The sequence below is a fragment of the Onychostruthus taczanowskii genome, unplaced genomic scaffold, assembly GCF_017590055.1.
Source record: "Onychostruthus taczanowskii isolate IOZ18803 unplaced genomic scaffold, ASM1759005v1 scaffold25, whole genome shotgun sequence".
Taxonomy (NCBI): domain Eukaryota; kingdom Metazoa; phylum Chordata; class Aves; order Passeriformes; family Passeridae; genus Onychostruthus; species Onychostruthus taczanowskii.
Genome location: NW_024499796.1, coordinates 8,519,907 through 8,546,907, shown reverse-complemented (window position 1 = coordinate 8,546,907; position 27,001 = coordinate 8,519,907). Strand labels below are relative to the sequence as shown.

The 27,001-nt window shown below is 44.3% G+C and overlaps 1 protein-coding gene across 5 annotated transcripts; it reads right to left on the bottom strand.

Annotated features, from left to right (window-relative positions):
• Positions 1-229: 229 nt before the first annotated feature.
• On the bottom strand, positions 230-27,001 carry SEC16A (SEC16 homolog A, endoplasmic reticulum export factor). Of its 5 annotated transcripts, XM_041406449.1 has the most exons (32): positions 26,877-26,990; positions 20,440-22,985; positions 19,186-19,695; positions 18,493-18,635; positions 16,101-16,186; positions 15,276-15,405; positions 14,253-14,451; positions 13,076-13,247; positions 12,523-12,665; positions 12,033-12,094; positions 11,679-11,817; positions 11,178-11,420; positions 10,851-10,948; positions 10,291-10,372; positions 10,018-10,135; positions 9,686-9,797; positions 9,354-9,459; positions 8,740-8,880; positions 8,531-8,644; positions 7,748-7,949; positions 7,208-7,447; positions 6,441-6,529; positions 5,890-6,048; positions 5,560-5,637; positions 5,281-5,337; positions 4,998-5,109; positions 4,556-4,693; positions 4,379-4,479; positions 3,935-4,009; positions 3,259-3,318; positions 2,293-2,367; positions 230-1,876 (listed from the first exon to the last, which is right to left on the bottom strand). In XM_041406449.1, the coding sequence occupies exons 2-32, from the start codon at positions 22,912-22,914 to the stop codon at positions 1,808-1,810; spliced, it is 6,528 nt and encodes a 2,175-aa protein (XP_041262383.1). In that variant the 5' UTR covers positions 22,915-22,985; positions 26,877-26,990; the 3' UTR covers positions 230-1,807. The 5 variants fall into 5 exon arrangements, with proteins under 5 accessions (XP_041262383.1, XP_041262379.1, XP_041262378.1 ...); XM_041406445.1 differs by having other exon boundaries at positions 19,186-22,988; positions 26,877-27,001; XM_041406444.1 differs by having other exon boundaries at positions 19,186-22,985.

Here is a 27,001-nt window from a genome sequence, read left to right as displayed (position 1 = left end):
CCAGGGATGGGGCAGCCACAGCTTCTCTGGGCAACTGTGCCAGAGCCTCTTCACCCTCACGGGGAACGATTTCTTCCCAATATTGCATCTAAACCTGCTCTGATGAAGCTGTTCCAACAACTTCAGGCTGCCTTTCCCCACGCAGATCATTCCCAGACAAACAGGAAAGGTCCCTTCACCCACCTCATTCAAGCAATAACCACAAGAAGAAAGTAAAATGTGAAAGTGCTCCAGAGCGCAAAATATTTTATTTAAGAATTTACAGTGTCAAATCTTACACTTAGGAAAGACAGCTGCTCCCAGCTCATGGGGAGCCTCCTTGAATGAAGTTGTTTGGCAGTCTCTACTGAAAGGAGAAAATAATCAGCAGCCTGGCTGGACTAGAGGAAAGCCAAGTGTCTGATTAGGTTTCAATTATAGAAAAGTAAACCACACTGACTGCTGCTGTCCATGTTGGGACTTGAGAATGGAGCAGCACACAAAGGTTTCCAATCCCCCCAAATAGTGTTTTATTTGGGCTGCACACAAACTTTTTGGGACATAGATAAGGCTATCACAATCTTAGAAAAGTGGTGTTATTCAGGAAAAGAAAAAAAAAACAAAAACAAAACCACAACTGGGGACAAATACTGGCAATTTCACATTCGTATTACTTCTACTCCTGGGCAGAAATTCAAGTAAAATCAAATAGTTTGGCGGCAAGTTCTAAATAAAATATGGCCTAATGATTTAATAAATATTTAAAGTTTATTTCTCTCTTTGCAGATAATTCAGATTCTTCAGTGAATATAAACGCTGCATACCATGGTTTTCAAGATTTCCTACATTAAACCTAAAGATTTTGAAGTCCATCTGTAGAGGTCTAATCCATCTACTTTTAGTATGAAATTTAGCTGTTAGCTATTTAAGACCTTGGTTATTTTAGCAAGGGAGATTCAAGAACGGATTATTACACTGATTCTGGCACTCTCAAAAGGAAAAAATAAACAACTTTCAAGCTGTTACCCCCCAGGTGCAGAGTGCCAGCAGTTGGAGAGAAAGCAAAGTAACCGTATTGCACTTAAACAAACACTCACTCGTCAAGAGAACAGCGTTGGCTATGATACAGAGCTCCTTCCCACTATACACTTGGCTTTACAGGTAGTCTAAACCACAAACTACATACAGACTAGGAAAGATCCAAATCAAAGCAGGATTAGATTACAGTCACAGTTTTCATTCAATAGAAGTCGATTTATTTGGATGAGCTGTGGCCCCCTCCCTCCTCCCACAAACCAAACCAGCACCAGGCAGCTCCTGGGTGAGCCTCTCCCAGGGGAACATCTCTGCTTCCACACTCTGGCTGATTGTGCATGGTCCTCTTAAGGCCACAGTGTTATCTTACAATGTGGACATGTTTGTTTTTGTTTTTTTTTACCCCTGCTGGGAGGGGAGCATCCTTCAGAAATTAAGGAATCCCTGAAACTATGTCTTGGAAGGTCACGCTAGTAAGGTTTAAAATAAACTTAAGGAATAAATTGCCTATGCAATTTACAAAGAGGTTTTGTAACAGACAGCAACTATTTCCTCTCTTGTGCCTATTCTTTATCACAGCAAAGCTATTTCTAGCCAGGTTTTGAAAAGGAAAAGTTACATATATTTCATGTTTGGTAATGGTTTGCGAAGATGAGGTGCAAGCATGAAAAAGATCACCCATCATCAGATTTCTGTCATGTCAACTGCAGCTGATGCCACGTGCCATAAGGCTGAACAGTTCTTTGCATCCTCAGAATGTGAGTAAGGACTCCAAATACAAAGCCATTGTATTCTACTTCAATGTTGGATACTTCCTCTGTCCAATTCTTCCCAGTCTTGAACTTCCAGTGGCTGCAGGAGACTGAAAAAAGAACAGGGATAAACAAAATGTTCTGTGTAAGTGTCATGCTGGAGACAAAAAATTCAAGAAATCAGGAATAAAGTCTTGAATGGGAACTTGTTACATTGAACAGGTGCCAGACTGATCTTTGTGCACGTTTAACACTCTGTGTGCAACAACCCAGATGAAGCTGATAAAGCACAAAATCATGTTTTGTTCAAAGCACAGAATCAGACTGGTTTGGGTCAGAAGGGACTTTAAAGCCCACCACATTCACCCCCTGCCATGGGCAGGGACAAATTCTGCTGTCCCAGACTGCTCCAAGCCCTGCCCAGCCTGGCCTTGGACCTTTCCAGGGACCCAGGGGCAGCCACAGCTGCTCTGGGAAATGTTGGATAATAAGGATAAGGAAAAGGAAAGATGAGGCCTTCACTCACTTGTGCAAATTGAGAGGGGTTGTAGAATGGCACTGCCCCTGCTGAAGGTCCCCCCGAGGGTGGAACAGTGGCAGGCTGGGAAGAGAAAACACTGAAATCAGACAAGGGCTGAGAGGAACTGCAGTGCCTCTCAAATGTGGTCTGCTAAGTTATACAGAGCAAATATTCACAGGAATAATGCCAACAACATGGAGAGAGCAGCCTGTTGGAACAACTCCAGAGTGCTGGTACAGTTTGCATCCAGATCTAGAACAGGTCTGGCTTAATGTAGGAATTGGCCAAACACTGTCACATGCATCAACTGCAAATAGCTCTGCAGGTCCAAAGCATGCAAAAACCAACACAAGACACCAGTGCAACTCCACTCAATTAGTACCTTCTGCCTTTGTTAGTACACACCTCAGGACTTGCCCCAAAATAAACATTCTATGTCAGGTTTTGCTTTATTAAGAAATATCAGAAAGGTTTGTGTCACCCCTTTGCGGTGACCCCACAGCTCTGGAACTTCCAGCAGAGATGAAGCATTCCTTTAATTCCTACAGGGACTTTTGCAAATGGTTTATTAACAATTTGAGACTGGCAGCAGCACAATGACCAAGTTTTGCTTGTATTGAGACTTTTTAGGAGGTTGGTTTGGTTTTGTTGGAGGATGCTTGGTTTTTTTTGTTTAAAATCAACTGATTTCTTTAATATCCCAGAAATAACATGATGAAATTATATGAATCTCTTAGGAACATAAATAAAAAGCATGCCTGGATTACATGCACTCCCATAAATACACAAAACTGAAGACCCTGTTTGAGTGTAAAAAGGAACACTACATCATGATCTAGTTTTAATGACAATTCTGTGAAATGAGGGGGAAATGACTAAAAGTAGCATTAGTATTTGAGCGAATGCAAAATAAAGATGGGAGGGGGAAAAGTAAATAAGTTAACATAAATGAGAATGGCCAGCCACATGTACCTGATTAAAATGCTGGCTTACTTCACGTGATAATGAACTCATTGAACTAGAGCGCGAAAGCTACAAAACAGCAAGAACACACAAATACAAAAAAACACAAATAAAAAAAGTCGTCATGCATGTCACTGCCCCAAGCTTTCAGTTGTTTTATTTCATTGTCAAAGTCTCACTGCCAAAGGTTAAACCAACTTCAAGTTAAAAAAAACCAAAAAACAAAAACAAACGTAAAGCCAGAAGTTAGTTTAAATCAAAAGGACTTCTTAAAGCACAAAATTATGTAGGTATAGAAAACATTTAGTAGGAACAAAGGTCATGTTACTCTGCCTGGCACACAGCAACTTGCTCTCCTTGTGTCTTGCACTTAATATTAGTGAAATTATATGCATGCATGGAGGCAAGAAGAGACCCTTCAACTGCTACTGACATTTTACTCTGAAAAAAAGGCTTTTAAAAGTACTTATATAGGAAAAGGAGATCACAGAATGTAGGACGTGGAGGCTGAATTTCTCATATGGGCTTAGAGGTCTTTTCTGTACAATTCTGGAGGCAGTCATATCACATCTTGCCTACCTATCACCAACTGAATCAGTTACTGGTTGTTTTAGATGGCCCATTGTAAGACCGCTACAATTAACCGTAAAAAGTCATTAATTAAATACTTTGCACCAAGCCTTACCTCGCCTGACTGGGAGCCATCAGGGTTAGGAACATGAAGTCCAGATCCAGGAGGAAGGGCTGCAGGGTTTAAGTACTGAAGGAAAACAAGGCACTTTCTGTTTATCATCATTCCTACGAGGCTGTTCCACATTTCCCTTAGAGATCCCACTGGGGCAGAACAATGCCACAGCACATCAGGCAGGTGTAATGTGCAGTGTAAAACTCCTCCCATGTTCCCAGTCCCTTTCCTGCACCCATGGAAGCTGCAGCTCTGTCAAATTAGGAAATGCAAGCTCCCACCTCCATTTTCACCTGTATTTCCCCCCTGTTCTTTAAGTAAAACCACAAACCCTACAACAACATCACGCTTTATGGATGTGGCTGTGAAACTGCTGCTCAGAATCCTGAGGGGGTTTGAATCAGAACTGTGGGTTCTGCCTATAAAACATTCCTTGGAACCCACCTCTGGCTCCACAGCTGCAGCAGGGTCTGTGTTGGTTTGGTTTGCAGCTGCTGTGTGCTCTGCTGCTCCACTCCCCTCCACAGGCTGGGATTCCCCTGGAACTACAGAGGAAATGGGATTTAGCCAAACACACCCCATAAACAGCCATAAAACCTCCCCACAATCCTATGCACACACCTGAGTTTGGAACAAACACGTTGGCAGGAATGGGCATGGGTGCCAGGGGGGCAAACAGGTCTGATGGTGCAGGAACAGCACCACTTGCCTTGGTTCCTCCTGGATTCAGGACATCCACATAACGGGCTCTGCTTCCAGCTAAACCAGAAACATGCAGAAAAACAGAAAGAACCCTTGTGTTTATCATGCCCGTGTCTACTTTGAGCAGTTGGCTGGTTAAAACATCTTTCAGGATCAGGAAATAACACTCCAGGGATACAAACAGAAATACCCAAGTCATGGTACTGTGACAGCAGTGCAGGAGCTGGGCACGAGCAAAGCCAGCAAGAGCCACAGCTCCACTGAGTGCCAGCTGCTCCCAAGCAACCCAGGGAAAAGTCAGAACTTCTGCCTTCATATTTTATGCAGGAGAAAGTCTTCAAATGTCAGTGCTGGCTGTTACCTGCTCTCCTGGAGAACACATTGACAGAGGCACCAGGTGGGCCTCCAGGCCCAGGGGGAGCAGCCTGAGCAGCTTTAGGAAATCCTGTGGGAGGGGGTGGAGGAGGTTTACTCTGCAAGGAGACAAAACAAATCCAATCACATCACTGTATGATGTAGCACATTTTAATCCAAATTCAGTAAAAAGCAGCTCTTAAGAGACAGTAACACACTAAAGAAAATTGAGTGCCAAGTACAGATTTTTGTTTTCCACTTGGAGAAATCATGAGGACTCAGATTTTTACCTCTTCTTCTGGTTCATCCAGATTAACCCAACGTTGTTTCTGCTCATCCCAAACAATCTAAAAGAAAATCACAGTCAAAAACAAAGAGCTCAAAGCAAGCTGCAAAAAAAGTTTAAAATAACCATAACTTTTTTTTTTAAAGCTGGTCTTAGAATAAGAATAATCTTCAAAGTTTTACAATCATCTGTTACTCATCAAAACAATGTTCATCTGTCATCCAGGAGAAGATCAGGAACCAATTGAAGTATATAAAGGTTTTTGTGATTCTTGGGGCCTTACTGATTTATTCTTGTCATCTGGCAGGTGAGCCTCATTCTTTCCTTTTCCCATCAGCCAGCGAAACCAGGTTCCACCACTCTAAAAACAAATTAAATCCACTCAGTTAATTCTCTCCCTCTCAGTTAATTCTTGCCTCACTTTACAGGCAAGTTAAAACAAACTTTCATGCAACAACACATTTTCTGTCAGGGACTTCAACTCTGAGCCCAGAGTTGCAACTAATAAGTAGAAATAATTTAGTCAGGACTTTTGAAGTACAGTGAACCAGGAGTTACCACATTCAACTAACAAATTTCCTCCAGCTGCAGGTACCTTTCTAAGAAAGTTTACCTTTCTGGGTGCTGCCTCCTTTTTTGTTTCTTTTTTAGTGTCTTTCCCTGCAGGAGCAGAGGGAGGAGGAGAGGGTTGTTTTGCTGCAGAGTTGGATCTCTCTCGTCCCACAGAATGAGCAGAGGACTCCGAGGTTGTTCGGGACCTTCGTCCATAGCCCTGGGTGACAAATACACAGGAAAGCACAAAGTTGTCACTGCTGCAGTGATGGATCACATTCCATCTTGCTACAAACAACCCTTCTATGAAAAATCCATGAACAGAACACATCTAGAAGTTCATACCAAATAAACCTTAAGATGGATCTTTGTCCTGCTGCCTGGTTAGATAAAAAGCCAGGACATAAGTGCATAATAAACAAGCAGATAAATATCTGACACAGCATTAATTTTTTATCAAGAATTTCCACACAAAGACATTTAATCTGGTTATTTGGAGACTTCTAAAAACCAAGCTTCAAGTCTTGCTGAAGAGCAATACAGAGTCCCCAAATCCTCTTGTGTTTGCATTGTGCTGCAATGCAGCAGAAGAAACATGTGAAATAACAATACCATGTTAGCCATTCTGCCATAGAAATCATCCTCTCTCTGTTCAGGGAAGGAGTTTTGTGAAGGAGACTCTGGGGCAATTCTCTGCATTCCTTAAAAAAAAAAAATAGATTATGTTAGCAGAGACACACACCAACAAAAAACCCAATAATAAACACCAAAGCCCCCAAGCCCCACAATAGTTTTAAGGCAGAAATTTTCACCAGTTAGCACCAGAGATTTGTGCTAGGGAGAACCTGGTTTTTTAAAGAATGAGAGCTGCAATTGCTGTGATTTTTCTCCTATCCTGTCTGGGCTTGTGTTTGTTCTAAACACAGGCCAGAGCATGCTGAGGGATGCAACCATCAGGATGGAGCAGTTAAAGGCTCCTCACATCTCAAACTCTGCCAAACTTGAATTTCCTTCCCTCCACATGTGTCAGGCTCTGCTGTCACAGAGTTAAAACTTAGCAGGGTCCTAAAAACTCATGTCCAGGGGCAGAAATCCCTGATATCCCTTGGAAACAGAACTGTCAATCTCACTGCACTCAGGGATTACCTGTCAAGGTCTAAATCACGATCTGCTGAGTCTGACCCCTCTTTTAAAGTAAGCCAAAAGAGCAGGATGAACACTACAATTTTCTGCAGATGTTTCTATACCATTACATGGTGGTTTTGAATTTCATTACCCAAAACATGACTGTTTTTTAAATACTGAGATATTTTGAATTATTCCCTGAAACACCTCATTCTCTTTTTAAGGAAGGAAAGCTGTTTAATAAGATCCCAGACCTGTTTCCAGGTTTGTCTGCTCTTCTGGCTGTGGTTCCATGGCTTGTGGTGGCCCTCCTGGGGGTAGTGTTGTCCCTAAATATAGTGGGGATGGTTCAGTTCCATAGGGATTTGAAAATCCTTGAGATGCAAAACCAGGTCCTTGGCCAAGAGGCTGGGGAGCCACTGGGTAGAAGGGGACACTTCCCTGGTCACCAGGAGGAATCATGGCAGCTGAGCCATCAAGGACAGCCTGAGGTACTGCAGCAAATAAAAAAAAAACCAAACCAGAGTTAAAATCAAGCAGAAACCACTTCCCTGGTCACCAGGAGGAATCATGGCAGCTGAGCCATCAAGGACAGCCTGAGGTACTGCAGCATGAAAAAAAAAAAAAAACAGAGTTAAAATCAAGCAGAAATTCCAGTGTGAACCTTTTACCCTAAGAATGATACAATGCAGAAGTGAAATCTCCCTGTTCCAACCAGCCTCTTAAGTGGTTTCTTGTATCAGAAACCCAAAACCTTTGTTTTCTCTCTGCCATAAAGGATATGAAACACCAACCTGAAGGCATCAGCTGCACGCTCTGCATCTGTTGAGCCATATTGGGTAACAAGGATGCCAGCAGGGCATTTTCAGCACCTGGCCCCACGTCACGGCCACCTCCCCCATCACACTGACTGGCACGGTCCAGCTCAGAGCTGGGAGTGCTGCACTCGTAGGGAGGGGGAGTGGATCTGTCTGTGTTATAGGCTATTGCACCCTCCTGCAGGAAAAAACAAGGTATTGTTAAGTGATCTGTACCAGACATTCAGTTCACAACCAAAGGAAAACAGAGCAAGGGAAATCTTAGGTGTGAAAATAGTTTTTTAGTGTTCAGTCAAAGAAAAATGAGTTGTCAGCCATTTATAAGCCAAGATCGACCAATAATTTGAAGGGTTTATTTTTTTAAAAATTGAAACACAGTTAATTAGCTCAGGGTTCCAATTTCCAACACATCTCTTTAAATAGACAATAATTATTTCCACTGTTATAATCTAGCAACACCAATCCACATACAAGATACTTTTATGGCAAGCAGATCCCCTGATTACTGCAACCTAATGAGTCCTGCAGTTCTCCTTGCATTATGGCATTACGAAAAACCTGTCTCTCATAACTTTAATTATTCTGTATTGAATCTCAGGGCACTGAAGTGTGGTAAATTCACTTGGTTTACACCATAATAATTTGCCATTTAGGACATGAATATATAAGGCCACTTCCCGTGTTTCTGTGATTAGCAGTGTAAACAAAACCATTTAAAAAACTGGATTTACCCTAATCCTTTACAGGGCCACACCATACCTTGATCTGTCCATCCACATGTCGAAGTGTCACTAACCAGGAGGGTTCAATAAAAGATTCCTGTTCTGGCTTTTCTTTTATCTGAGGGTCAAACAGGCGCAGCTGGGATGACATCTGAGGAAAGGAACCATGGCAAAGTGTGGGTTCATCAGCCACAGCTTCCCACCTACAATATCCAGCCACAAACACTTCATTGTTCCTCGTGTTACCTGGATTAGCTGGCCAATCAGCACAGGGGAATAGTAATGTGGATCTTTGAGGACAGTTCTGGAAATCACCTCACAGTAGTGGAAAGCCTGGGCAGCAAGGCCCATCTCAGCCAGCCGACAGGCATAGATGAACTTGAAAACCTGGGGAGGCAAGCAGGACAAATAAAACAAGTGATCACAACACTCTGGGTAGGAACAAATAAAAGGCAGTCTGACATTTCAGGTGAAAGCTCAGGTATCTCATTATCACATCTAAAATTAAAGGAAAAAGCATTCAATTCTCCTCTTCCACCTAATGCATCCAGTGGAAGTTGTCTATTTATCTACAGCTAGTGCCAGCAAATTCTGCTGGATTTTCCTTTTGGAATACAGTATTACTATTTATAAAGTTAAAATTCAGAAGTTCAGGATGTAGAGATGAAAAAAAAAAAAAAAAGAAAATGAAATGACTACAGGAAAACAGTTATATGGCATTACTATCCATGAACATTTCATGTTATAACAGAGAAAATATTTGCCACACTGACTACAGCACATGAGAGATTAGAAACATGACAAAACATTAGAAGCTCTGCCAAAACAGAAGCCAAACCAAAACAGGAACAGCTCCTCACCTGGAAATTGGGCAAGCAGCCAGGCTGACTTCCTAGTGACTGTGCATACTCATAGGCTTCTGTTCTTTGAATGGCTTCATTGGTGGCAAACTTTAAAAATGGCAAGCTGTTTCAAACAGGAGAAGGAAAACATTATTTGAGTTGACAAACACAGAACTGTCACTGTCAGGCACACAGCTCTGTTAGACACAAAATATCAACAACTTCTGTAAGACAAGACACCAAATAGTTATCTCAAAACCAGCTAGTGAGGATAAGGGGAACAGTGCAATTCAGTCTTTCAAACTTTCATTTTTGTATTGAGAAAATTGTGTTTAAAAAGAAAGTCAAACCTGTGATTTGATCCAATTAGGACAAGCTTTGTTGTCTTCCTTGTGTAAACTCCAAACCCAACTTGGGCCATAAGGTAACAAAAATGAGCAGCATCCAGCAGGCCTTTAGAAGCTGTAGAGAAATGAAGGACAGAGCTCAGGATATTTCAGTGGCACATTCAGTGCCCTGTATTGTTTGGTTTTGCATCAAATGCTTTCACAATAGAGACAAGCCCATCTAGAACTTCTCCACTTTATAAAATATAAAGAAATTGTCTGTTTTCAAAAAAAACAGGCTGAGCAATCCAAGCTTCTCCTTCAATCACCACCCTGTTCGTTTGCCCAAGAGTTACCAAGAGTGTCTCCCATGGTTGCAATGGTCCTGGATTCCAAGTCCATGTTGTTGGTCAAGTTGGATAACACCATGGCTAGATGAGGCCTCCAGTCTCCCCATTTCTCATCTCCACAGCACTAAAATTAAAATAATTACTAGGTCAAATCAGTGATTGGAGCTCTGTATGGTTAAGTGTTTCAACCTAAAAGGGACCAAAACAACTTCTCTGACATTCTGAGGAAGATTTCTGTTGGGAACTCCGCTCCTCCCTGCAGCTCCCAGTGAATCTTACCGTGGATGCAGCTGGCATCCTTCCAGACATGAGCTGGTAAACAGTCTGCAGAGGGTCATTAATTGGGAGGCTGTTGGCAAATCTACAGAGACATTGCAGAGAAAAACAAAACAGACATGGGGTAAGCAGTTAAAATGTACTTCAGCTCTCAGAGGCAATTAATCTAACCTAGCTCAAGAGAAGGAAGTGCTGTGTGAAAATACTACACTGAAGAGGAAACTACCCAGTGGATGATGTTCAAAAGTAAAATATTACCAGTAAAATATTAACAAAATTGACAGTTGAGTTTTTGCAGTTTTTTTTTTTTCCAAGCAAGGCCACAGATGACATTGTTCAAATACTCCTTAAATGGATCAGGGGGCAGAGAACAACTTCTCAGGTCTAAATTTATAGCCAGAAGACCCCAGAATAAAAAAGTAGTAATTAACAAATAAATACACAGGTAAAATTAAAGCATAAATCTTGAATGAACTACTATGCATAACCCATAATTTTGACATTCTCCACCTCATTAACAGAACAGGCAGCCAAATTTCACTCATCAAAAAGCAACCCAGTACCTGGTCATCACTCTTGCATGTGTCCTGCTGTCCATTTTGCTGGCAAGGAGCAGAGCATGGCCCCACAAACCATGCTTCATGGCAGACTCCAAAGCATCCTGATAAACACACAAATTAGTTTCCTGGGAATAACTTCACATGTTACCCATAAAAACCAGTTTTAGAGTAGTAATTAGTGATCAAATCAAAATATATCTAGATAAAAGCTAACACACTATAATTTTGCTTTAGATTATGAGCTGTAGGGTATAAATTTCTGTATCAGTGCAATACAGTGCCATGAAATATTGCATGCACCACAAAATAAGTAGCAGCACAGGCACTCACTTTCTTACGGCCATAAAGCAGCAACTCCCTGAATCTCTCAGTCTCCTTCTCAAAACTGTCAACTGTGGTTACAAGATTATCAGTGAGAAACGAGAGCTGGGCTTCACCAGATTCCTCTTCCACTTGTTCCAAAGCCTCATTAGTGAAATCAATCAAATTTGCCTCATTAGGGGACTTCCCAGGAAGCCACACTGTTTTGTGATCTCGGAGCAGAAGTTCAGCCAGGTCTGTTCCCACAACAGTCTGTGTGTGTGGAGAGGAAAGAAAAATTGAAAAATTTGTTATTTCAACACTGTCTGCATTTTATTTGGCACTTCAACAGCAATATGTGAACATCAGCACCTCTGAGCAGCTGAGGGTGAGTGCCCAGTTTACACATTCCTTCAGTCTGTGCCATATTCCAAGATCAGTGACCAGAACACAAATTCCTGATCTTTGCACAAAAACTATTTGTGTACAAAACACTTTAGGATAGATAAAAACTCCAGCAGTGACACATACCCCATTCTGCCTGCACAACAGTACAATAAAGTCCCAAAGAAGACTTGCAGATTCTTTGTCAATTAAACTTTCATTCTTAAAGCACTGTGCAGCTTTACTTTGTGCAAAATTAATAACATCCACTTTATGGGTCTCATCCCTGAAAAAAAAAGAAGAAAAAAGTTTTTAGTGAGACAAATGTAAACATTCAGGTCATTAATTGTGATTAGTCTGAGGAATAAATTTAAAGCTCATGTATTATTTAAGCAGGTGAAAAGCCACAAATCTTTTAAGTCAGTTTAAATCCTATAATTTGCAATGAAGAAATAATTTCTGAATGTATGAAAATTATTTCTGAAAACTGTAGGAACATACTTAGCAAGAGGACCAGGAAAGGCTCTCATCTCTTCTTGCTCTGGAGAATGTTGTAACATAGTCTAAAACACAAAAATAATCCATAAGAAATTCTTGTAACTCTAAATTTTGCTTTTACTGATCAAACCCCCAGAGCTGAACGTGACCCATCATGTAACCAAGCCTCTTAAGCAAAATTTAAAGGGTGACTTTGTCACAACCTGCACAAGGATGATAAATTATGAAATCTACTTTACATGTAATTACTCTGTACATCTTCCTGAACAAAATTATAAGGAGCTGGATGATCTCATCATGACTAAGTCATCTCTCAGAGGAAAGGAACTTTTAAATTTACTGTTTTACTTATGATTACAGCCCAAACAGATAAAGATACATGCACTGACATAAAAAAAGAGAAATCAGGAAGTAATAGATTCAAGTTCCCCATTTCCCTTCCAAAAGAAAGACCTTTATTCCATTACTTCCCATTTTTCCTTTTAAATTTTACCTCCATGCTGTGGATTTCAACCAGAGCTGGCTGACCCTCCGAAGGCAGGTTTGGCAGTGCTTTTATTAAGAAGCCCCCAGGCCCAAACCTGGCACAGATATGAGGCACTGAAAATTTCTCAGGTGTTGAGGGCCTTAAAGGTGCTGAAATGGGGAGAAAACATAAAATAAGAACAGGTAACCTGGCCTGCAGCTAAGGAAACTTGCTGATGTATTCACCCAATTCCATAATCCTGCCGTGTTAGTGGAAAACAAATTACTGAATTTGGCTGAACTTTGTAAGAAACAAACAGTTCCTTTATAACCCCAAAGCCCAAAACCTGAAGATTTGCAATAACTAGAACAAAACTAAACTCCAGATCTTTAAAATCCATGTTTTTTCAGTGCAGGTAGGGGCTTTGATTGTTAGTATCAAACACATTCCTGTCATCTCTGTACATTTAACACATCTTCAAAAAGCTAAACAGACATCAACACTTTGGCAAAGCTTTTCCAGAAGAAATGTTTTGTATCTATAGCACAATGTTTTCCCTCATTCCCCAGCGTGTCCATACCTTGCTCCACAGTTGACCAGCCTGTTTCAGCAGGGTAGCCATAGTCTGGGAAAGGCTGCTGTCCATCAAAGCTGGGGTCATAGGCTCCGTAGGGATACTCTGGGTGCACTGCCTGTGCAGGAGGTTCATAGGCACTGCCCGTTAGATCGTGATTGCTCCTGTAGAGCTGGCTCTAGGCAGGGCAGATTAGCCAGGGTTAGCTGGGATTACACACAGCAAGCAGCTTTGCAGACAGTCAGCATTGCTCCCTGACAGCTTCCATTGCTGTGCAACAGGCTTACTGCATCACAGCCTTGCAGAAAGGCCCCCTGTGAGACCCTTCTGTGATAATTCATCATTTTGTCTTCTCCCCCAGTGTTTTTACCATCGTTTGATCTGTTCACATCCAAGAATGTTCAGTTCTCTCACAACAGAATTTCCATGTGCTTGTGTGAAAAGTTAAGATTATAGCACCAGTTCTGTTACCAACAACTGTGGGTCAGAATGAATGTTCACTTCTGCTGTAACAGACAGAAAATCCCAACTGAAAAACCCCAACAAATGCCAAATAACAGCAGGTGCCTAAAGATTAATGCCTAAGTGATTTCCAATACTGCTTCAAACATTACTGAATTAATTGGAATTCAGACTGGAACAGTACCTAAACTTCCAAGAAACGATGAACCAAGTACAGGTTTTCAATACAGGGGCTTTTCAATGCAAGTACAGGTGAAATGACCCATTACACGAACAAAAATTCTACCTCAAAAATTAGCCAAATATTCTCTGAGCTTTTCACCTATCTGTATTTGTGGTGTAAGTGGATGAGTAATCAGTTAGCTTTGGTTTTTGTGTTGAAAGTCAAAACAACATCATACTAACATAGTTAGTCCTTCAATGCATCCCAAGTTCAGTAACACAGCCAAGCTTGTGATGAGAAAAATGACATGACACAAAGCCAGGCACGCTGTCCACTACAGCCAAGCACAGGGAAGCAATATTCTCACAAACAGCAAATGCATTCAGCAGAGGAAGTTTTCCATTTCTGCGCGCGCGGCACCTCCTGACAACTGCGACAAACATTCAAAACTGCATCACAAACCACCCTCAGCTTTCAAAAAGCACACATTCCCCGTGCTAACCCCTGAAATATTTTCTTATTTCCCAATGCAGGCGGCAGGCTGTGCGTGCAGCTCACCTGCTGGGAGCGGGAGCTGAAGCTGCTGTGGCGGCTGTGGACGCTGCGGGAGCTGCGCAGGCTGTGGCCGGAGTGCTCGCTGTGGACGCTGCGCCGGTCGAAGTCGTCCCCGTAGGGATCCCGCTGCGGCTCCGAGTCGTCGTCAAAGCTCCCGGTGAAACGGGGGTCGTACCTCCAGTTGTCCTCGTATCGCTCGTTCCTGAGGGGCACAGAGAGGTGGAATGAGCTCAGGCACCCGAGGGAATGAGGGAGGAAAGCTGGATCTCGCGGAGGATGTTTGCGGGAAGAGATGAATCTGACTCCGTATTTCTTAGAAGGCTGATTTATTATATTAGGATATGATATTAAAATGCTATACTAAAGCTATACAAAAAAGAATACATCAGAAGGCTAGGAAAGGAATGAATAACAAAAACCTGTGACAGACCGGAGAATCAAACACAGCTGGACTGGGATTGGTCATTAAGTAAAAACAATTCACATGAGACCAAGCAAAGATGCACCTGCCACATGCCAAAGCAGCAAAACACAGGGAGAAGCGATCAAAAAAATTGGTTTTTCTTTTCTTCTGAGGCTTCTCATCTTCCCAGGAGAAGAAATCCTGGCCAAGGGATTTTTCATAAAAATATCATGGTGACAGGACCTCACTCCAGAAAGGCTCTTAAATCGCTGCCTACACTGAGTTGTTGTTACAGTAAATAAACTGACAATCCTTCACAGAGTTCATCCAGATTAAACAAGATCAAAACCAACATTATACTCAGAGTGTGTTCTAAAAACCCACAAAGTGTTCAAGTGCTCTAAAAACAAGTGCTGCTACCTTCAATCCTTCTCTCAGAGTGACGTGACCGCTCATCTGGTTTCCCTCAATGACCTGTGTTAAAGCTACAGAAAGAACTAGCAACACACACACACACAGACTGTGAAATATGTGTAACACTGCATTTCAATAGCCTGCTCCAGAGCTGCTGCTGCCCCAGCTCTGGAAAGAGCACTGGGAGAACGTGGATTGACTGGACAAACCTGCTGCCATATGGATATGCTTCTCTCTTCTGGTAAGGGTTGTGTTCAGCATCATACCAGTACCTCTGGTCATAACTTCTTGGGTCTCTGTACCTGGGGTCATATGGGTATCGTTCCCAGCGACTTGGATCTTTGGAAAAGAAAAAGAAATTGTTCAGATGTTAGTAGGTTTGCCTATAATCTTTTTCTGCTCCTTTCTCTTTGATTAGATACTGGTTTGGTGCTGAAGCACACAGCAAACACAAAGAAATATACTTAAAACCACATAAATATGTCCACTCCTTTTTACTCTGAAAAAAAGCTTAAAAAATCAATTTCACACCTTTCAGAGAAACATGGCTGCTAGAGTTAGTTACTCCTGAGGGGTCAGTGTTTGCCATCAGATCTTTTCTAACATCTTTACAACTCAATCCTACTATTTGTTATGACATTCACAGAATCTCTGTGATCAGTCTGCAGAGTGCCAAGCAAAACATCTCAGGATGTGGACAGATGTTGCTCAAAACCCTCCCAGGCACTACACAAGCAATTACCTCCAGACTCCCAACACCAGCTTGTCTCAGTGAGCACTTAGATAATGATGGACAAAACCAAAATCCAGTTGTGAGTCAACTTCTGTTTACACCCACCCAAAATTCACTTTACAGGCTTGCCTTCGGGTCACACACCAAGGACACACCCCAGTGAAAGGGAGCCTTGCAACACATGGAACAAAACTGCTCTGTACCCTTACAGTGGAGGGTTTGCACAAAGGAAAGGGAAACTCAAGGCTCAAGTGAGGAAAATCTATGGAAAAAAAAGTCAGAGTTCTTTTGGACATCTTACCTCCATAATCATAGGAGTTTGGGTAATAGCCTGAATAATAATCACTCCATCCACCTTTTCCATAATAATCTTCTGTATACCCTTGCCTGAAAGAAAGCACACAAGTATAAAAACAGTTGTTGTTTCTCCTTAATCTCTTTTAAATTCAGTAGGAGGTAGGAAAAACTCTGTGCCACAATTGATTAGACAGAGTTGCATAGTTAAAATAATGCATTTCCAAGAAAGCAAGGAATCATAAAATTAAGACTTTACAACCCAATATGCCACTAAATTGTTGTTTGCCATTGAAAGCTGACAGCCCTTAGCATACGGTAATTTAGTGGCTTTATAAACTGCTTTGGTGATAAGTTTAATTACTTACAGACAATTAATCACAAAAAGTACTGCTATAATTAGCATCCTTTGAACTGTCTCAACAAAGAAGTAGATAATTTAACAATTCATTAAGAAATAATAGCTGCCCCAAATTTAACAGTGTTTTATTATACAGCTTATGATGAAGAAAATACTCATTTACAGAACTGATTGTCCAAACAAGCACAAAAACCTTGCTAAAACTAACACAGCAAAGAGTCAGTGCATACAAAAAGATGATTTATTCTGGTGAAGAAAGAAAGATGTGGCCATTATTTCAAATATCATGAGCTTTTATTATACAACATTTTCAGGTCATCATCCTAGAATTTCTGAAAAAAGCCGGAGGATGAATGTTAGATGAAAAATGCAGTGTCTGCATGTATGTGCACACACATGAATGTACGTATATGTATACATCCATGTATGTTTGTACCTACACATGCATGAATCTCTCAAACACACCTGTGCACACACATTTAATGCCAGTGTTGAGTGATGGAAACTTCCACCTTCCCCTACAACTGGTCCTACAACTCAGAGTGCAAACTCCAGAGCGGCCCAGCGAGTCCAGGAGTGTGGGAAGTCTGCTAACACAGCACTCACTCTGCACAGGAGGTCTGATCTTATCACATCAGCTTTAGCCACCCAACCAGTCTCCCCAGTCTCCTCCAGAGAGATCTTATTCCCTTCTCCAAGCAGAGTTTACAAAGCTGCTTCACCATCACTGCACGTTCAGGGCAGTTTCACACACACACAGAGCTCTGCTGCCCTGCAGCTCCACACCACAGCCCCTGCACTGGCTCTCACACAGCAGCCCTGACACAGCCACTTCTAACAGGCTTTGATCTGCCCACTGCCACGTACAGAAACTTCAACCCCTTCTAAAAACAGCACCTCAGGAGAGTACACACCAGAAGTGCTACTAGAGGTTATCATCTCATTTCAAGAGCTCACAGCACACTGAAATTCACTTAAGAAAATGGTAAAAGTTATCACATGGAGCTACAGCCATTGTTTTGTTCTCCTCAAGACCAAAATACATCTATAATCTTCTGGAGATGGTAAACAAAATGTGGTATTTGTAATTTGATCACTGCTCCATGAGTGAACTACCAACAACAGATAAACATTACAAATGGTTTAATAATTTCCAGAGAAGTAACAGGAGTCTCTGTGTTAGAAACTGCAAACCCCTCAGCAGATAACAACAGTAACATTTTCTCATTAACTTGAAGTTCATACAAATAACTTACACAATTATCATCAGAAAGCAGCAATCTCTTCAAGGTAATTTGCTGCTTCTTGCTTGAGTAGAGATTTAATCCTGCTTTTATTTAACATTTTCAAGTAGCATCTGAACACATTGTTCCCCTCTCTTGAATATCTTTATTTTGTATTAATCAGATCAAGGCTTTTAAGTTTCCCTAATCAAAATCTGCAGTGAAAGGAGTGGGTGGGACATGCCCACACAGCTCCTCTGCCAGCCAGGCCACATTCTGGGAGCTCTGTGAGGAAAGCTTATCCACAGCTGAGGGAATTGTCACACAAATGGACCTGACACAGCACCAGGATGTTGTCACCTGACTCACCACTCTCCTCTGAGCACCTGGACCACTGTGTACCCATGGTGCTGCAAGGCAAACCCACCCAATGTGCAAAACTGCCATTCATTAACAGAACAAGGGGCCCCTGCTTAAGTGCAAGGCAGAAAATAAATGAGTATTGACTAATAACCCCATGGCCTGCACTGCTCTTTCACAGCAAACATCAGCACTGAGGCTATCACAGCGACTTCCTGCCTGGCAAAAACACCAACAACCCCCAAAGAACTGAATGTAAGGAACAACAAGCAAGAGAAAAGGCTGGGGAATTGTATCCTTTGCAGACGTGGTACTTGATACCCTCCATCCCTAGGGCAGCACACAAAGAGGTGTTGAATTCCTCCCTGTGGTTTCTGCTGCCAAACTTCAGCAGGCACCACTACACTCCCTGCTTGGGGGTACCCAAATCTTGACTCAGCTGAGGAATCACACACCTGGAGGAAGGTCTGTCAGAGCAGTGGCTGGCCCTGGAGCTGGGCCGCTCGGGCTCGGGGTAGCGGTAACTGCCGGGCTCCATGTAGGCAGCGCTGCCCTCGTAGTGCCGGTACCGGGGGTCGTACTGCCCATAGCTGTCCTCCTGCAAAAGCACAGGCAAGGGAAAAGGCTTCACACCTCCAAAATGAGCAGTTCAAACCAAAAAACATCACTGTTCACACCACAGCCGTGACACCTGAAGAGATGCAGGTTAATAAAACTACAGCTTCGCTTGCATTACTTTTTGTGGCAGAAGTTATAGTCAAGTTATTAATATCCTAAACTTAAGGGAAAAAACCCCATTGTGTCCGGGCTAAAGGCACTTCAACCTCTCTACTAAACCATCAATAATTCAGGCAGCAGATAGGAACCAAGTTTGAGCACCTGGACTGCCAACTTTTTCCAAAGAACCAAACAAACTGCTGTGAGCTGACATGTGTGCCAAATGGAATTGGTATCAGCAACCACTTAAGTTTCCATGATCTTTGCAGTTTCACTTTTGTTACTGCTGTCTGCATTTTCCCTACACTTAAACACTCAGCGTGAATTCTCTGCTCAATGTTGATCATGACACAACTGTTTAAATTCGTAACTCAAAAATGAAAATTAACAATACATACTAAGGGGGAAGAAAGGGAAAAACAGAAACTTACCATGTAATAAAGGTGAGCTGCTGTCCTGGGGTCTGCAGGGTAAGGTGGTGGATATGGGGCCTGGTAAGCATCGTAAGGATGTCTGTAGTAGTAGTAAGGGTTCTGGGGTGGACCAAAGGCTTCCTGAGGGGTCTGAGGAGGGGGTGGACGCTGCAGGTCTTGCTGCCCGTTGGGTGGGACTGCCTGAGCAGTGGTGGCAGGAGGGGCTGAGGCAGCTGGAGCACCTGGAGGCTGTTCTGACACCGGCTGCTTCCCAGGACTCGTCTGGTCGTACCTTGGCTGGGCTGAACCTGCCTCTTGGGGCCCCCCAGGCTGGGGACGGTTACCCAGCGCCTGGCTGTCCCCCTTCTGCATGGCTTTAGCCCCTGTGGAGATCTGGGAATCTGGAGGAACTGAGGACTGCCCAGATGTTGGTGGCTGCGTTTGAGCCGTTTGCATTTGTGGCTGGGGCAGCAGCGCTCCCTGTGCAGCTCGGTCTGCTGCAGCCTGGTGCTGCACATCTTTTGTCACCTGTTGATAGAAATGTTGTTTGTCAGGCACCTCGGGACGCACCTGAGCAGCACCAGCTGCCTGTTGGACCGGAGCACCAGAGGGTGACTGATTGTGCACCTGGACAGAATTACTTGTGCTGCTTTTCTCCAACGTCCGAGGCACTGTGAAGTCCAGCACTCCAGCAGCTTCTTTGCTACTTGATTGATTTGCAGAATTATTAGCCTGTGCTATGTAATTAACAGGGGAGACTAAGCCACTTGCACTTCCACTGGGAAGATTTGTCCCAGGAGAAACAGATGAGTTAGACCCTGGCTTGCTAGCAAATTCAGGAACAAGGCCTTCCGCATTAACATTCTTTTGCCCTTCTGGAGTCAAATTAAGAGGAGTTTTCATAAGCAAGTTTGCAGGCTGATTAGAAGCAGCATCAGAGGAATTAACAGGACTTTGTAATAAATTATGTTTTAACAGATTAGTATTTGGAAGTGCATTAACTAAGAGAGATCCAACTTGCATCACAGGTAACGGCATGTTTTCCCCACCAGCATGTGAACTTTGGGGACCCATTGCAGGCTTGTCCCCAACTCCAGAGTCCTTCATTGGCTGATTGTTTTCATTGTTGCTTAGCTGATTAGATAGAGAAATAGAAAAATTAATTGGCTGAGCCAAGTTATAGCTTTGATTAGGCTGAGCAATCAGGATTGGCTGATTTTGCAAAGACTCTGTAGGTGGAGAAGACAATAAACTTGCATAACCAGAACTTGCCTGAGACTGAAGTGCTTCCTCTTCTCCCATTTTGGGAGGATTCTCAAGATTTTCAAAAGCTATATTTCCATCCTGGGAATGCTGCACAGCAATAGTCCCTGGTTTACATGGCTGCTGATTAGACAGGCCTTCTTCTGGTGGCTGAATGACTTCCACAGTCTGTTTGGCAGGTACGTACACGGCAGGAGCAGCAGGAGCTAGGAGAACATTTCCCCCAAAATTTGGTAGCTCATTGTGAGCCCATAAAGTTGTTGCTGGGCTATCACACTTCTTAACTGCTCCCTGAGCTCTGGTTGAGGACCGTCTCTCAGATACTGATTGTACATTTTCCACAACAGGTCCAGAGTGCAGCGTGTTTCCAGCCTCCCCAGCGCCCGCAAGAGGCCCTGGGTGTACCTGAGGCATGTAAATTGTTTCCAGATTATCTGGTGGCTGTTCAAGGTTACCAGGGGATGCAGCAGGCACTGCTGTGTTCTTCTTAATATTCTTTTGGTTTGAGTGGTTCTCTCTTAATTCCACCACCATCTTTGCTTGGTCAATCTCTGCAGGTTTTATACCAACTCCATGGGACCTCACAGGTTCAAAAGAACTATTTGCACTTGTCTGAAACACTCCTGTAGGCTTAGGAGGACTTGGAGTGGGAGGCTGAGATAGATTGCCATGGTAGTTCTTGCTCAGGTTTAGCTCACCTGAATCACCTCCCAGAGGAGAGGAGTCAATCTGTTTGAAGAAGCTGGCAGAGGATTCCTCATCAGGCTTCCCAATTTCCTGCTGGATAAACGTACCGACTTGCTCTGGGGGCCGTGCAGAGCTGGAAGTGCTCCTGTGGCTGATGTTGCTGTAGTTGGAAGAGACGCTGTCTGGTCGGACAGGGTGAGGTAAGGAATCAGGTGCCTCCAAGTTTGGTCCTCCTTCAGCGTGGCTCACAGCAGCGTTCTTGGGAAGCATCTGACCCGGGAAGGATCCGTACCTGTACGGATCGGGACCAGCAGCAGGGGACGAAGCGCTCATGTTCTGTGGTTCACTGGGCAGCACTTCCTGATTCTGAATGCACTCCAGGTTCTCCACATTTTCGTACTGGGACCCAGCAGCTGTGTCACCCATCTGTGCCTTGTCATCACCAGCAAACAGAGAGTGCTTAGCAGCCTGTGCCTCCTGATGGCTGACAAGTTTAGGGAAGTACTGGACATCCATTCCTTTCTGTACCATCTCACCAGCTGTACCCAGCTGTGCCTGAGAGAGAATATTGGTTGCCACCTGCTGAGGATGCACAGGCTGGTGATACAGGGAGGCTGAATTTTGCTGACAGGCATCAAACTCTGTTTTCTCCATTACGTATTTTTTTTCAGATGAAAGTATTTCTTCATTTTCTGCCTCATCCCCTTTGAAAAACATGGATAGAGTTCCTGGATCTCTATCTGTAGGAATAGATCTATTTGACGTTTCAGACATAGCTGGAGACTGGTTTTTGGGGTTGTTTTCCTGAGCTGTGGGAAGGACAAAACCGGAGTCTTGCAAAGGTGGCTGTGGGTAAAACTGTTCCTGGTAAGGTTGGTTTGACCAAGGGTTAGTCATGTCTGTGTTCTGCCTAAACACATTTCCAGGCTGGATGCTGTTCATGTGATGAGTGCTGTTTGCAGGGCCATTTTTGCCGTTCTTCTCACAACCAGCGGATAAAGGCGCTTGCACAATGTTCTGTGGAATACCTTGGTGCCCAGGACCCTGTGGGACATTTACGTGTGGAGGAGGGTGAGAAGTGCTGATGGAAGGCTGAGAAATGTGATGAACGTCAGTCTGAGGAGACGGCTCAGGATAGGGCACAAAATTCCGAACTGGAGACTGCAGATTCCCTGGGACAGGCCTCCACTGGGGCCCAGGCTGCTGGGGAGGTGGTGGGAAGAGCGCTGCCGTGCTGGGTGCTGAAGCTGCATCATTTGGATCTCTGCCAACATCCTGTCTAGCTCCAGGTTTGTTCGCTGCAGGCACCATTGCGGGATGCACACCGAAAGAATTTTCCACTGCTGCTCCTGGGTTATAACGCAAGGGCGCTGCAGGCCCGCGGAGTCCGAGATCGGCGCTGGGATGCCCTTCTGCAGCACTATTTATAACATACCCCGGGCACGGAGAAGGAACTGCAACATTGGAAAAGCTACTGCTGCTCATCCCTGCCTGAGAGACAGGAGCTGACAGAGAGCTGTGTGGTCCGTGAGGGCCGTCCCCGGCGCGGGCGGGCGGCGGAGGCACGAGGGCTGGCTGCGGGAACGCCGCTGCGCTGCCCTGGGATGGATTATCCAAGGGGGAGCCCTGGGGGGTTTGCCTGCCGAAGGCAAACGGGTCCGTCACGGGCTGCACCGGCGCGGCTGCGGCGTTTGCCCGCTTGCCCAGCGGGCTGTTCCTCCAGTACATGTTGCGAGCCACGCCGGCGGGAGGAGGAGGAGCGGCCCCCGGAGGGACAGGCTGCGGTGGCTGCTGCATGGTGGCCTCCTGGCAGGGTCACACGGTGACAAACCGCCCGCCGAGGCAGCGCAGAGATTTCTTCTTCTGGCCTGCTGAGACAACACGGGTACAGGTCAGTTCCCTTTCTCACAATACGTGCAGAACTTAAGGAACTTTTATTTTAGAAACAAAATCACGCAAATAATTGGACAAATCGGTCAAATAAGTGGACAGTATCTCCCTTTTCTCCAGAATGCATAAGGAACTGACAAACTCCATTGTATTTCTAAATCCAGTCCAGCATTAATGAAGAGTGAGGCTGTGTGATCTCAATGCACATTATTTAACAATTCTATTAAACGTATCCAAGTAAGACTAATGAAACACAGCTCACACCTGTGCCAGTGTCAAGCCCTCCAGTGGTATCCCACTGTTCCCAGAAATCTGCATCAGACAGGACAGCAACCAGCCTGGAACAGAGCCTGCAGCACCATGCCCTGCTCAATTTCATTATGAGGAGTTGAGAAGTCATTATCTAACTCTAATTCTGTTTGAGATGATTTTCAGCCCTGCTGCACTGGCACTCCATGTGACTGGACCTTTTCACAGGTAAGATGAGAAGCATCCCTAGAAAGAATTCATCAGATGTTATCACCCTCAACAGTCCACTTTTGGTTTAACCAAGAAAACATCGTGTGGTACTGCATTATTATTTATTTTGAGAAAGGCAAGTGCATCTTCATCACTAATATTCTCTCTTCTAGATGAATGCTGCATAGCAAAAGTACATTTAAGGACAGAAAAACAATCAACTACCCCCAGCTATCAATGACCATTCTCACTAACACCAGTGGGACTTTGGCACAGTATCAGAGTTACAGCTGCACTTCAGGGTGGAAAGGACACGCTCAGAAGTAATCCAACCCCAGCTCCAAACAATACCAGGCAGGAATCTGGTACACAGGAAGTTCAGTAAATTCATCAGGGTGTCTTTTTCAATTTTATCACCTCTTAACAATCTGGGGAGGATGGAGGCTGACAAACCGGAGGAATTCATCAATACTTAGCTAGTGGAGCTCAGCGAAGCCTTAGCAGCATATGGTAATCTTTTTTTCTCAAATATTGTTTACAATATGCACAGTGAAGTACCCACAGCAATTGCTCCACCCCAGATGAACTTCTGCTTATAAAAGAAGAAAGCTGGGCAATTCTTATTTGTAGTTCTTCCAAGATTCAGCATCTTGTCAGTAAGAGTAATAAAATGGGAAGCCAGAAAAGTCAGATGTTTGTAATCAGGACAAAACTGGAATAGTTACAGAGAAGTTCAATGCAAAGCACTTCTGGTTTCTTGTTATCAAAAATACTACATGTATTTAATCAAGATTTATACCTAAAGAATTCCAATAAAAGGCACACTGAAGTACCACAGCACACAGCCTTTACTGGACATCAGTACAACTTCCAAAGAAAAACACCTCCAACAGCTCTGTGTACAATCCAGGTCCCTCTTTCAGAGTTAACAGAGACTCTCAATTTCTCCCCCACATCCACTCCAGATATTCCACAGCCACACCTAGAGTTAAGACTCCATAAATTTGTGTTTCATTAAGATGGGAAGGACAACACCAAACAGATTTCAGCAGAGGCATTAGAGCTCCATCAGTTTCATGCATTACTTGCACGTGCCCTCACCATTCTTTTTAAAGCACAGCTGCTGAATTCCATCAAGGAATGCTTACAAATTGGTTTCAGGACTTTGCAGTCTTTTCTCCTGCTACAATCCTGAGGTGAAGGTTTTCCAGCTGGCCATGCTTACCAGCCTTGCTGCCAACCACATTTCCAGGAAATCCTGCCTGAACACCCACCCCAACTTCCAGATGTTTAAGGAACCTCTGGCAGTTCTGGGCATCCCCATTGCTTTTTCATCACGTTCTTTGTTGTGTTAACCAGGTTTCAAAAACTTCTCTCTCCCCTCCAAACAAACACATGGGTTTATGCAGCATACTTTGGGCTGGGGAGGGAAAAGTTAATGAAACCATCTGCCAAGGCATTTATGTCCTGGAAAGCACAAACTTCACTGACCAAAAGATTGGTGTCTACTAAATAGCTCTGCTTTTCATGGAAAAGTTGTTTCTGAAATACAGCTGAGCACAAAAGCCAACTCAAATACCCACTTCCAAATGTCTAATGTGGACTTTACTCCTTGCAGTGTCTTATTAAAAAAAAAAAATCTGAATATTTTACCATATTTTTGTAACAGCCAGCAGCAGTAATTAGCTAATAAAAATAAGTGTAAAGTCCTGCTTTGAGGCAGAACTTGTCATTCCTCTAACAGGATCTTTGATGGTGCATGACAGAGGTTCCATATGAGAGATCAGCTTCCTCAGAAGCAAAGTTAATATTAACAGACTGCACACAGTAGTAAAAGCAAGCAAGATTTGAGGAACTGAGTCCAAATAAAATGAATGTGTCCATGTCAGGTAATTTAAACAGAAGATAACTCAGTGCTACTGACCCTCCCTTGTGCTTTATCCAGGATTAACAGAAATGCTGATTTTAAGGAATTTAGAAATAACTACTCAAGAGCAATCCACCTCTGCTTTGTATAGTTTGGAAATTCTCATATTTCAGCTGGTTTATTAATTGATAAAGCAGAGCAGCCTGCTAAACATGAGTCACCAAGAGCAACAATTGCAGAAGGTGTTTCAAGGTGTACCAAAATAACATTGCCAAAGAGGAAAAAAATATTAAAACCCTCTAGACAAGGCCATAAAATTAAGTTCATGTCATGAGCTCTATAGCTTCATCTATAAATAAGTAATTCCTTTGGGGGCAATTAAATTAAACCTATCTAAATAAATTAAACAGAATAACTATGCCCATAAAGCAGGTTACAGAGGACTAATATTAACTCTCATCCTCACACATGAAGCAAACAAAAAAAAAAAAAAAAAACCACCAAAAAACAACCCACTGCAACCTCAAATATAGGAACAGGTGGAAAAATGAGATTTGTAGCTTTAAAATCAGCAAGTACTTTTTCAGTTTTATCTCATGAAAACAGCTGCACATCTGCACACATGTGGGTGACAGATTGAACACGTTCTACATCATTCACTCTCCTGACAGATTCCTACCGGGGCTGCAAATGTTATGCTGTTAAAGGACAAGGGCTTTAAACGAGCAGGATTAATGGGATATCAGGGGAAAAAAAATCCTTCCCTGTGAGGGTGGGGATGCCCAGAGCAGCATGGATCCCTGCCCCTGGATCCCTGGAATGTCCAAGCCAGCCTGGACAGGGCTTGGAGCACCCTGGGCCAGTGGAAGCTGTCGCTGCCACGGCAGGGGTGGAATTTGATGATTTTTAAGGTCCCTTCCAACCCAAACCAGCCCGTGACTCCATAAAAACGGCTCTTTGGGAACCCAAAGCACAGAAGGAGCACAAATGGCTCCCGTTTATTCTGAAAGGAGCCCGGCTGCCGGTTCCCCAGCCCGGCGGGTGCCGAGGCTCCCCGGCAGCCGCACTCCTGAGTCAGCACCAGTTGCACCGACCTGGGGCACCTGACAGCCCGCAAAACACCCCCGACCGCCACCGCAGCCATCACAGGGGATACCCAGGCGACAGCCAACATCAGTCAGAACCTTCCCGCACCCCACGGAACAACCTCCGGAGCCCCGCAGAGTGTCCCTGCCCCGCCGCCCCACTCGAAACCGCCCCGAGCAACCCAAATCCTGCGGGGAAAGCGCCGGGCAGCGCAGCCCGCGACTGCGCCAGCGCCTTCGCCCCTCCTTGCGGCACCGCGGCCCGCCGCAGCCGGGCCGGGGGCCGAGCCCGGGGCTGCGGGACCCGCCGGTTCCCTGCGCCGCGACAGCCCTGAGGCCCACGCTGAGGCACGGCGGGGTGGGCGCCGGGGACACCGGGGCCCGCACCTCAAGCCCGGCGCTGCTCACGCAGCCCACCCGGGACGCGCGGCCCTCCCTCCGGGCGCTCCCCGCGGTACCTGGCAGCTCCCGCCGGCCGAGGCCCCTCAGCAGCGGGCGCGGGCGCCGCCGCCCCGCACGGCCCCAGCACCGGCCGCCGCCATCTTGGCACATCCGGCTCGGGGGTTCCGCCGCCGCCGCCGAC

Excerpts from the sequence above, each read along its gene's own strand:
- SEC16A (XM_041406445.1), bottom strand. The coding sequence starts at position 22,914 with ATGCAGCAGCCACCGCAGCCTGTCCCTCCGGGGGCCGCTCCTCCTCCT. Across the intron at positions 8,881-9,353 it reads GCTGCTTGCCCAATTTCCAG|GTTTTCAAGTTCATCTATGC; the intron begins GTGAGGAGCTGT and ends TTGCCTCCCCAG. Across the intron at positions 5,110-5,280 it reads TGGATGAACCAGAAGAAGAG|AGTAAACCTCCTCCACCCCC; the intron begins GTAAAAATCTGA and ends GTCTCCTTGCAG.